This window comes from Neltuma alba, unplaced genomic scaffold (genome assembly GCF_004799145.2).
Source record: "Neltuma alba isolate B1F8T4 unplaced genomic scaffold, ASM479914v2 tig00011988_pilon, whole genome shotgun sequence".
Taxonomy (NCBI): Eukaryota; Viridiplantae; Streptophyta; class Magnoliopsida; order Fabales; family Fabaceae; genus Neltuma; species Neltuma alba.
In genome coordinates, this window is record NW_021636561.1 from 292,715 (window position 1) to 304,010 (window position 11,296).

At 34.4% G+C, this 11,296-nt stretch overlaps 1 protein-coding gene and 1 pseudogene across 1 annotated transcript; both read left to right on the forward strand.

Moving 5' to 3' along the window:
• Positions 1-901: 901 nt before the first annotated feature.
• Positions 902-5,957, forward strand: LOC114720552 (uncharacterized). Its single transcript, XM_028906203.1, has 3 exons — positions 902-1,932; positions 2,770-2,870; positions 5,769-5,957. The coding sequence occupies exons 1-2, from the start codon at positions 1,360-1,362 to the stop codon at positions 2,857-2,859; spliced, it is 663 nt and encodes a 220-aa protein (XP_028762036.1). The 5' UTR covers positions 902-1,359; the 3' UTR covers positions 2,860-2,870; positions 5,769-5,957.
• A 2,054-nt stretch (positions 5,958-8,011) lies between these two features.
• Positions 8,012-10,648, forward strand: LOC114720551 (uncharacterized; annotated as a pseudogene).
• Positions 10,649-11,296: the final 648 nt, after the last annotated feature.

Genomic DNA, 11,296 nt, shown 5'->3' on the forward strand with positions numbered 1-11,296 from the left:
TCTAACCAATACACTTGATTAGCAAGAATATTTTGAGAAAGACAACACATACACAAATAACTAACTTAACTAGTTTTCTTAATTTACTCAAATTAGTCAATTAACTCTTATATTAAGAACCAGGGGTAGTATTATCTAATATCTAACACTCTAATCTTATTTATGATGCATTCAACATCCGTTGATATTATATTTTAGTTACCCATAATTTTATTTACGGTTTAAGAATCCGTGTTTAATGGTAATAGTCCAATCCTCCATTGGAAGATCTTTGATCATTTTGATAGGGCTGGAGAGAGGGTGACTCAAGAAGACTTTGTAGGGGATAAGTGTGAGGGTCCATCAAGTCAGTAAATACACTAATACCTAAAGAATAATGCTCACTCCAACAGAGAGGGAGACCTCTCAGGACACTATTTTCTCTCTCTGTTGAGCTGAAATCCAAGGTATTTGGAGAAACTTTTTAATCAACTATCATGTTAATGGTTGGATTTGGATTCTCTCCGCTTCTTTTCCTACCCCCTTCCCCTCCACTACCCTCTTTTTTTCTTCTTAACTATTGGATCAAAATTCCAATAGTCTAGATTTAACATATTATAAAAAAAATATTATTAAAAAAAATTAAACTGTTAAAATCTGATCTAAATAGTTAACAACTGTAATAAAAAAAATTGAAAAAAAAATGCTTTGTAATATCAGTCTGTAGATATAAACTGTTCAAATTAGATTTTAACAGTTTAAATTTATTGATCTATTTTTATAATTACATTTATTTTTATAAAATGTTGTAAAATATTAAATCTAGACTATTGAAATTTTGATCTAATGTTGTGAAGGGCCAAAAAAGGTGACGGAGGGGAAGTGGATGAGAGAAGAAGTGGAGAGAATTCAAATCCATGTTTATCTCACTATTATCAGACCATCACAAGTCCCAGCACCATTAAGATCAGCAGATTTCTCAAATCTACCGCAGCTAGGTTGTGAAGGACCCCATTTAGAGTGAAGATCTCTGTGCTGGGATTAAATTGTTGATCCTTGCTTGCTAGTCATTAATTGTGTACATGTGTGTGCATACAGGCATACAGCGACGGTTTTCGAGCATAAAAAGACGGTTTCATAATGCAGATAAATGTGTGGCCCACCATATCCTCTCAACTAGGGCAATGTAAGGTGGCAAATTAAGAGCAGTCCCAGTTAGATAGAGCTCAAATTCAAACCTTCCCACAAGGATTCAAAAAGGTCTACTTCCAATCCCTTGATATTTTCCTATTACCATCTAGATATTTATCCTTTTATAATGATATTTGATGAGGCCTAGTCACTTCTTGAACCAACTCAGGCAAACTGTATTTCGCAGCAATGATGTACGAACCAAATAAAAACGACGACGACGACGACAATAACGAATGGCAACATGTTGAGCATCCATTTCCTGAGGGATCCCCCTCCACGATGCACCAATCGAGTAGTGCATCGAACAATTTTGTGATTGATGAGAATTACCTTCTTCATGGTCGTCGATCTGCCTCTGTCCCGCCACCGAACCCTGAAGATGATCAATCCTCGTCGCCGCCATCATCACCGGCATCGGCGTCGGCGTCGTCTAATTGCGTGAGTGATGAGGATGGGAATCCGATTCCGTCGCCGTCGCAATCAGAATGGAGGCTCCGAGTGGCCAGTGAGGGCTGGAAGCTATTGAAGGTGCGGTTCGAGGCGATTAGAGACGGTGTCGTTCGGGTGGCTTCTAGAGTTCGTGATTATGCAATATGCATGGGGGCGTTTTGGTCAATTACGTACATAACCGGAGCGGCGTTGGCAACGGCAGCGTTATTGGTATACGTGGGGATTCAACGTCGACGCCGGCGCCGGCGATGGACGCTTCATCAGCAGAGGTTGGATCATATGGCTTGTCTTCTTAGAGAGAGAGACGAGGTGGGTTTCCATCAGACCTCCCTTGCTTTTAATTCTCCCCACCTGCCTCCCGCACTTCCCACCTGTACACACCCCCGTTACTAGTGCTTATTGTTTTTTAATTGTAATTATATTTTATTATTTTTAATTTTAATTGGGCTCAATTCTAAAAGGAAAATATGAGAAGATTTGGAAAATTTTTGATATATCAGTTATATCTTTTAACTTTTCTAAAAAAATTTAAACCACAGATAAACACAAATAGGAGAGTGATATTTAGACGGGAAAATGACATTTTTACATCATTATGAAATTAATCACATTTAGAAACTACTCCTTCCCATAGTACTTGGATGAACTTAAGTAATTTCTCGGTTTTTAAAGAGTACTCCTTCAGTTTTTTTAATTTAAAAAAAAAAACAATTACCATTTAGAAGAGACATTTAGAGGATGTGTCTCTTTTTTTCGTTTTTGGTCAATTAGGATGTGTCAAGTTTATAAAAAATTGAAATTAATAATCACAATGATATGTTGTTTTGAAATCCATAAGGTATTTTTTTTATTGACGCTTTAATAGTTTAAATAAGCATTAATTTTTTTTTTTTTGTATATGCTTGTATTTTATAAGAGTAAGTAGTTAAAATGAGGGTTACATTAAAAGTAACTATTATCATGTGATTAACCTGCTAGGAAAAATTCATGGAAAGAACATTGTGGTAAACAAATCTTAGAAATAGTACAATTTTTAATTCATCATTCCTTAGCTTCTAGGGAAAATATATGTATCATACATAGTTTTTGTCAAATTAAATTTTATAAAGAAGAGACGCATGTGATGGTGCAAATATTGGTGTGCAGAGGATTAGCGAGCTGTTGCTTCAGATTGCCCATTTGAATGAATTGTTGTCGTCAAGGCGCAAGGTTCCAGTGCTCCGAATCAATGGCTAATTTCATTTACTGTGAGTTTAATTAATTACTGCCTCCAGTTCTAAATATAAGAGTTAATTAATTAATTTGAGTAGATTAAAAAAATAAATTAAATTAGTTATTTGTTATTAATAAGTGTTGTATTTTCTAAAATATCCTTACTAATCAAGTGTATTGGTTAGAACTATCATTATTAGAAGGACTATTTGGAAAAAAATAAATAAATATAAGAGACAAAGTGGATTGAGATCTTATATTTAGAATCAAAATAAAAATTAAATGAGATCTTATATTAAGAACTGGAGGTAGTAATTTGTACTCTTATTTTTCTCACAATACAATTATTGCACAGTTAATGTAAACACATACATATATATACAATTATACATATGTGTGCTCGTGCTCTTCTTTCTTGGCCAGGATACACACCCACATTGTTCACACAAATACACAAGATATCCTTCGCACTACTCGTGTGCAGTTTCTGTAGCTGGCTAGTTTAATTTTCCCATTATATTGCTAATTATTGGATCATTATCATTATAATAACTGTTTTTTTTTTAACTTTGGTCTAAATTAATTAAATTGTCACTACCATTCATAAATGTACGGCCTAGTCCCTTGTATAAGCATTTATTTTAATTGGATCCATCCCAATGCGTTTTGAGGGATCAGGTTAGGTATTAGCTGTGGGTGAATGCTCATGGTAGCTTCCGGTTTTCATCTCACTTAGCTTAATTTCCTCATCAGTACAACCTAAAAACGTCAGGCTAGGATTATTGGCTGATGAGTTTCTTGGGTTCTATTAGTATAATGCCCTCTTACTTACTGCTTCCAGTCTTTTATATAAGAGTTTGTTTAATTTTTATTTTGATCCTAAATATAAAACCCTAATATATTTTGTCTCTCATATTTATCTATTTTTTCTAATGTAGTCCTTGTAATAATAGTAGTTCTACCCAATATACTTGATTATCAAGAATATTTCAGGAAACACGACACACATTTATTACAAGTAACTAACACAACACATATTTATTACAAATAATTAACTTAACTAATTTTTTCAGTCTACTCAAATTAGTCAACTAGTACTTATATTAAGTACAAAGATAGTATGATAAGTTTCAAATAACTAATTTATGGATAACAAATAATTAGTTAAAATTAGTTAAACACAATAAATAAGTTAGAAATATACTTTTGATATCCTTATAATAAATGAGAAAAAAGGATGAAAAAGAATTTGTGGAGAGATGTGATACAAGGGAAATGATTAAAGGCAATATTAAAAAAATATATTAAATGTTAAGATAAACCCAAATTAAAGCTTATAAAATGAATCATACATCTTCCCAAATTTAAAGCTTATATATAAGACTAGAGGGAGTATAATAAAGTTAAGGCTAAAGTACATATTTGGTCCTATAACTTTGTACAAGGAATTTGATCTTTTAACTTTAAAAAGTATACTTCTAGTCTTTTAATCTTAAATTTTTTTAAAAAATGATGATATTAAAATCTTAAATATTGATAAAATACTTTTAAATACTAACATATTAAGTTGAGTTTTTAAAATATTCATGATTATTACAAAAAAATCATCATTAAAGCCTAATGATTTTAGGGTTAAAAGACCAAATGTATGTTTTTTAAAAGTTAAGGGATCAAATTGAGACCTTGTACAAAGTTAAAAGACCAAATGTATACTTTAGGCTAAAGTTAATATCATATTTAATTAATTTCTGAACTTTGTTTTTATTTTGATTTTGATCCCAGTTAAAATTTGAAACCAATAGTTTTAATTCTTAAAATCTGACCTCATTTTGATTCCCTAAAAATATTTGGTCAATGAAACTCTATTTCAGAGACTAAATAAGAACTAAAACTAAAATCGACTCAAATTTTAAGAATTAAGGATCATATTACCCCGCCATTTTTTCTTGCTTCTTTTTGTATTGAATGTTCATGCTTAAGGAAGAACAAGAATTATAAACACTAGTAAAAAATATTAATTAAATGACACAGTTTTCACGTTAGTTTTATAAGTAACTGGAGTACTATTAATAAATCTAGTGGCAGTACTGTAAATAAATTGAAAAATGTTCTTATTTTCGTGCAAATTATTTTTTTTATCTATGTAACACTATAATTAATACTCCTTCCGTCCTAAAAGTTTACGTTATAAAATGAGTTTTACAATTAAAAATTTAAAAGCAGATGAGTATTAATTTTGTCTGATCCAAAATGAACGCACGCCAGTTCTTTTTGTTTTAACAAATTCCTTGATGTTTTAACATGCATGTTCCCTCGTGCACTTTAAAACTTCCCAATTTGCAACCAATTCCTGCAAATAAACAAGCAAATGTTACTAGAATGACAAATTATGTTAGTAATACAAATATAACTATAAAAATTCAGAATAGGTGCAAAAATAACAAAAATGTTAAAATGAGATAACTGCCGTTATTTTTGGTGGTGAGATCCATACTATTTTTAAAAAAAGTACTAAAACACTCAAGAGTCAAGAAAAAGAAAAGCAATGGTTCCCCCCACCTCGATTTGCAAGAATGGATGCAGATTCAAAAGATCCCAGACTTCTAACACTTGGATGCACCACCTGTCATGTAGTGTCATCTTTCTCTCAAGCTTTTCACAAACTGGAGAGCAATGTCTCTGCATCTCATGAATCTACAAAGCCACACCAAGATCTCCAGAAAAAAGAAAAATCACAATCAACACCAACATAGCTAGAAAATTCAAACCAGAATCATCATTCAACATTAATCAAATGGAGTTAAAAGACTCGAAAATTAAGAACAATCTAAACATTCCAGTTCATAGCATTCAAACTTTTCACACACACCCGAGATATCATCATTGCCAATTTCTTCATCTTAAACACCTAAAACAAACATTTTTCCTAACAGATTAACAGTTCAGATGCTAGAAAATCCTCCTGCTCCAATCAGAGAAACTGTCGCCACTTACCTTGCTTGCCTCTGCAATCTCTACGTCGCCCTCGACTTGCTCAAAACATTTGATATTAATGCAACTAGTTACGGTAGGAGAATGCAGCAAAAATAGGGGCGGGGGAGAGGGGCGGAGAGAAGGAGAGGGAGGGGGGGCAACACGAGGTAGTGGATGATAGGCGGAGGCTGAACTCGCTGCTGCCACCACCGCATGGATTGAGGAAAACAATAGGGGCATTGCAAGAGACCGCGAGAGGTTCCCCAACGGCAAACGTACAGAGGGCAGAACCAGTGAGGCGGAGCGACCGACGATAGTTGGAATGCACAGCAACGAGTGTTGATGGCGCATGCAGACAGCCTCTTTCATAAGGTGGCGCCGCTCCTTGCACTGTTGCATAGTGTCCTTGCAGATCTATCGATACCACGACATGAACCGGCATGGGTTCAGGCAGTAGTGCCACGACGAAGATTAGCGACGCCGACCATTGCTCTCGGGTTCTTCTTGGTTGGCGTGACTGGGTTTGAAGGCTAAGAATCTAAGATCGGTTTTTTTTTTTTTTTTTAATAATATGTTTTTTTTTTTACTGGGGGTATTTTACTGCCAAAAGTATCTCATTTAAACCGTTTTATTATTTTTGCACCTATTTTAAACTTTTATAGTTAGACTTGCACCTGAGAAAAAAATATAGTATTAGGTGTACTTTTAAGAAAAGCTGATGATATTTTTGCGCCTTACCTCTTAATTTTTTCTCAAAATAGTTTCTATGATAATTGTACATATTAAATAGTTTATCAAAGTATCTCAATGCATGATTAATAAAGATATTTTTAAAAAAAATACTACCTCCCGTCTTTAATATAAGAGCTAGTTAATAAATTTGAGTAGATTAAAAAAATTAGTAAAGTTAGTTATTTATAATTAATGGGTGTTATCTTTTCTAAATTATTTTTAATAATAAAGTGTATTAGCTAGATTTACTATTATTATAAGGGCTATTTTAAATAAATAAATAAATATCAAAGATAAAGTGAATTGGGATTTTATATTTAAGAACAAAATAAAAGTCAAACAAACTCTAATACTAAAGACCGAAGATAGTACCTATTTATTGGAAATAATTAATTTAACTAATTTTTTTAATATATGTAAATAGTTATGTAATTCTTGTATTAAGAATTGGATGTCGCATTATACAAGGATTTTTTTAAAAATAATTAATTTACTTAACAATTGAAAAGGATAACTATTACTTCGATTCTTGATATAAAAATCAGTTGACTAATTTGAAAGATTAAAAATTAAAAAATTATTTAATTATAACATATATTATATTGGATTATATATCAAGTTATAAGTAAATCAAGTCATTTTAAAACATAAATATAAATATTTTAAAATAATTTAATAACTTTCTTAATTATTTTTAACAAATTTTGAATAAGAGTAAAGTAATTATTTTTATATAAAAGGATAATGGGATATAGTATTAAATTAAATTGGTAAAAAAAATTAAGGTTAATATGGACTTTAGTGCTTTAAGTTTATTCTCATTTCGGTTTCGGGCCTTCAAGTTTCAAATTATAACTTTTGATCCCTTAAGTTTCTTTTTATTTATAACATTGGCCCCTATAACCTAATAAAAACTTGGACCATTTTACTCCTAAAAGGACTAAAACCTAGAGTTTGAAACTTGAGGGACTAAAGCTAAAATAAGAACAAATTTGAAGAACTAAAGATTATATTAACCCAAAAAATTAAATTAAATTAGGCTATATATTATGTACGGCCTTTGGTCCTAATTATAAGAGTTAGTTGACTAATTTGAAGAGATTAAGAAAATAAGTTAAGATAGTTATTTGTAATAAATAGGTATTGTATTTTCTAAAATATCCCTGCTAATCAAATGTGTTGATTAAAACTACTATTATTAGAATGACTATTTTAAAAAAAATACAAATATTAAAAATAAAATAAATTAAAATATTATATTTAGAATTAAAATAAAAACCAAAATAATCCGTAATACGATACTTTACGGGATACAAGCGGAAGTGATGCGTGTTCATCGGCGGGGACGGAATTCTGGACATCACTCCAATTTGAAGCCGACGTGTGGTGCCTCCATTTTCCTTCACGTGGACCCATCATTGAGATGAGAGAGAAAAAAATCCCCCAGATTCTGCTTCAGGTTCACATTTTCCCATTTTTCTTCTTCCTCTTTCTTTCTTCTTCTTTTGTCCGCTCTCCCCAACGAACACCTCAAACAGTCGTTCACGGCGAGAACTGCTCTTACCTCTCTTAATTTCTCTTCCAAATTAGTTAATCGAACTTCATCACTCGGGTGAATCCGCCTCCGAGTTTCGTGGATTGAAGATTTAGTGTTTGCCCAACTGAGCAATTCAAGGCAATCAAATCAGCTAAATCCCATGGATTCGCTTTCTTCGGTCTCTCCGTCCATGGTCTTACCCTCCAGTAACCTATTTCATCGCCAAACCCGGAGAATTCATCTGTTTTCCCGTAATCCTTGTAATCGTATTCCGAGGCTCACTTCAGTATTGGCTAAACCACATAGAAGGCGTTTGAAAGGCGTATCTTGCAATCTGGGTGGTGGAGAAGGTGTTAAAGGAGAAGATGACGATGGCAGCGAAGAGGTCGAGAGGGCCCTTCATATGGACGGGACCATTCCTGGGACTTCCGACGAGTTTCTGAGGCGGGTTTCGTCGCGTGCTTATGATATGCGAAGACATCTCCAAGAAAGTTTGATAGCAGCAGCTATGACGGTACGGTGGCACTTGTTTTTCTCCTTTTGCCTTCAGTTACCTGGTTCCGATTCTGCAGATATTGATCCTGTTCTGTTTGCTTGTGGTTTAAGCCTTTTATTATGCTTATTTTCCTTGTGGATCATATGGGTTGTCCAAATTGTTTTTGTTGGTTTGTTAATGGTTATGATTTTCCTACATGGCGTTACTTGCCTTCCCAATTATGTTTAGGTAAACCCTATGCAGAATTAACTTAACTGCACTGTATGAAGAATGTATGCTTCTGAGGCAGGGTTTTTATTGCGATTGATACATATTCGACACTACCAGCTATAGCATGATCATTTATCGCGACATGCCCTGCACCTGTTTCACTGTTGGCGCCACTTAGACTACATTCAAACCTCATAGCTGCAACGGCTATATAATCCACACCCCTCCGCTGTATGGAAGTAATGCAGATTTTAGTCTCTGTCTCACCCATGTTGTGTTTTGAAAGGGCGTCCCTTTGGCCTTTTTTTTCCTTTTTTGGGGTGGAGAAAGAGGGCTTAAGCCCAGAGACTGTTTATGGTTATGTATTTCTGTTGATAAGTGGACCTTTGAACAAATCTGACATGTTTATCCTCTTCATCATGATTATACTGTATCTTTGCTTTTCGTTTTTGGAGACCTCTGAAGAGGTTCTCTTGGAGATAGAACTTTCAATTATCGCTGCATGAGCCCATATATACTCTCTAATTTTAATGCGTCTAATTTATTGTTATAGGGAGTAACACAAATTGTACAATAATTAGATCAGGGTATGGTAATATTAATTTAGTCCAATAGTAACTTCCTCTCTCTGTTGTGATACTGATACTCTTACTCTTCTGTATTACCTTTTACATATCAGTATTACCTTGTCTTGATGAATCTTCTCCATGTTTCTTTACAGTTTATCACCGTAGGTATTTTTAGCATTTCGTGGTTGTTTGTATAACTCCGCCTGGCAAATAGTATTTCATGATGTCTCGTGTATGTGGTGTGCTGACTCGCTGAGTTACAGCAGAGAATATATTCAGGATTACCTTCCCAGTTTCCAAGTCTGTTGTGATTCTCTTAACTTTTCTTGTAGAAAGCATCAATAATTTCCCCCTCTCATTCATTCTATTCTTCAGTTTTAGAAGCCAACCCATGGAGAGAAACTTCTAAGCCTGTCTACGTACTCACCCAAAGGGAAAATCAATTGTGCACGATGAAAACCCGGAGAAATAGGAGGTTTGGATCAGTTTATTTTGTGTTCTTTTTCCACCTGAGTAAATTGGTTTTTCTTCCTGCCTGAGTTTGCTTTCTCTGTGACAGTGAAGTTGAAAGGGAGCTTGGGTTATTGTTTTCCAAAGGAGCTAACTGGAGATCTGGGATTGGGAATCAGTCCAAGTCCAAACAGCCAAGGGATGGGACAAAATTTACAATGCTTGTGGAAGATATTAGAGAAGGAGTGCTGGTATATATTTATACGACATTCAGCACTGCAAACGGCAAAACTTGTTTTGTTGATCATCTTAGCATATGCTTAATGATTAAAATGAATCCCCATTGGGGTTGCAGGTTTTTGAAGATGAAAACGAAGCAGTAAGGTATTGTGACTTGTTAGAGGGAGGAGGTCAAGGTTGTGAAGGCGTGGCTGAGATAGATGCCTCATCGGTATAAAATGGAGCAATTATTCTGTGATTGTCTTCTGTGTTTAGGAACTATTTTCTCATAAATTTCTGTGTGTTCTGCAGATATTTGATCTCTGCCAGAAAATGAGGGCACTCGCCGTTCTGTTCCGGCGAGGGAGGACCCCTCCTCTGCCGGAAAGTTTGAAGCTCAACCTGAGAGCTCGAAAACGGTCCCTTGAAGATCAAGATGACATGATTTGAAACCCAAAGTTCGATGTGGTAGAAACAGCCTCTAGATGCTCAGGCCCCAGAGAAGTACAGATCTATGAAAAGAAGTTATTGAATTGATAACTAGATCCTACTTTCTGGAATATTTTAAATTTAAATCATCAACATAATTGAAAGCGTATACCATGTGCATTGTTTCTCATTTTCAAAGTGCGGCCTTTGAATGGAAATTTGTCGTCATCTTGTGAAAGGTGGACTGATAGATTAAAAAAAAGGAAAATTTCACCGTAGGACCGCAGAAGACAATTAATATCAAAAAACCCTTAAAACTTTCTGAAACCTCACTGCAGGATTAAGGGACTAATCTGATATTAATTCCACAAACGAAATGACGCCACTGCCCCTCATTTTAGAGTGAGATTACAATAATACCCTTCCCTTTTTATTTTATTAAAAAATAAATATTTATCGGAGTTACTGTTCCGGTCACCGGAAGTCGGAGGTCCGGCCACCGGCGCTCAGGTGGCCGCCGTCGGGGTCCGGTCACCGGTGGCCGGAACAGTAACTCCGGCGGGACCTCCGGTGGCCGGAGTTTTTTTGTTTAAAACAAAGTGGCCAAGGGAGGGTTTGAACCCAGGATTCCTTGACACACCAAAAGACTTGTAACCACCAAACCAAGCAACCCATTCAATCATAAAATGCAAATAAAACTATATATAACAAAATAAGTGAACAAGTGAAATTAGACGATTTACAAGTGAAATTCAGAAATTTGTAACAAAAATTAGGCAATTTACAAATAACATAATAGAAGTTATAACCCAAAATGCAAGTATTTAAGTGCAAATGAGCAAGTAA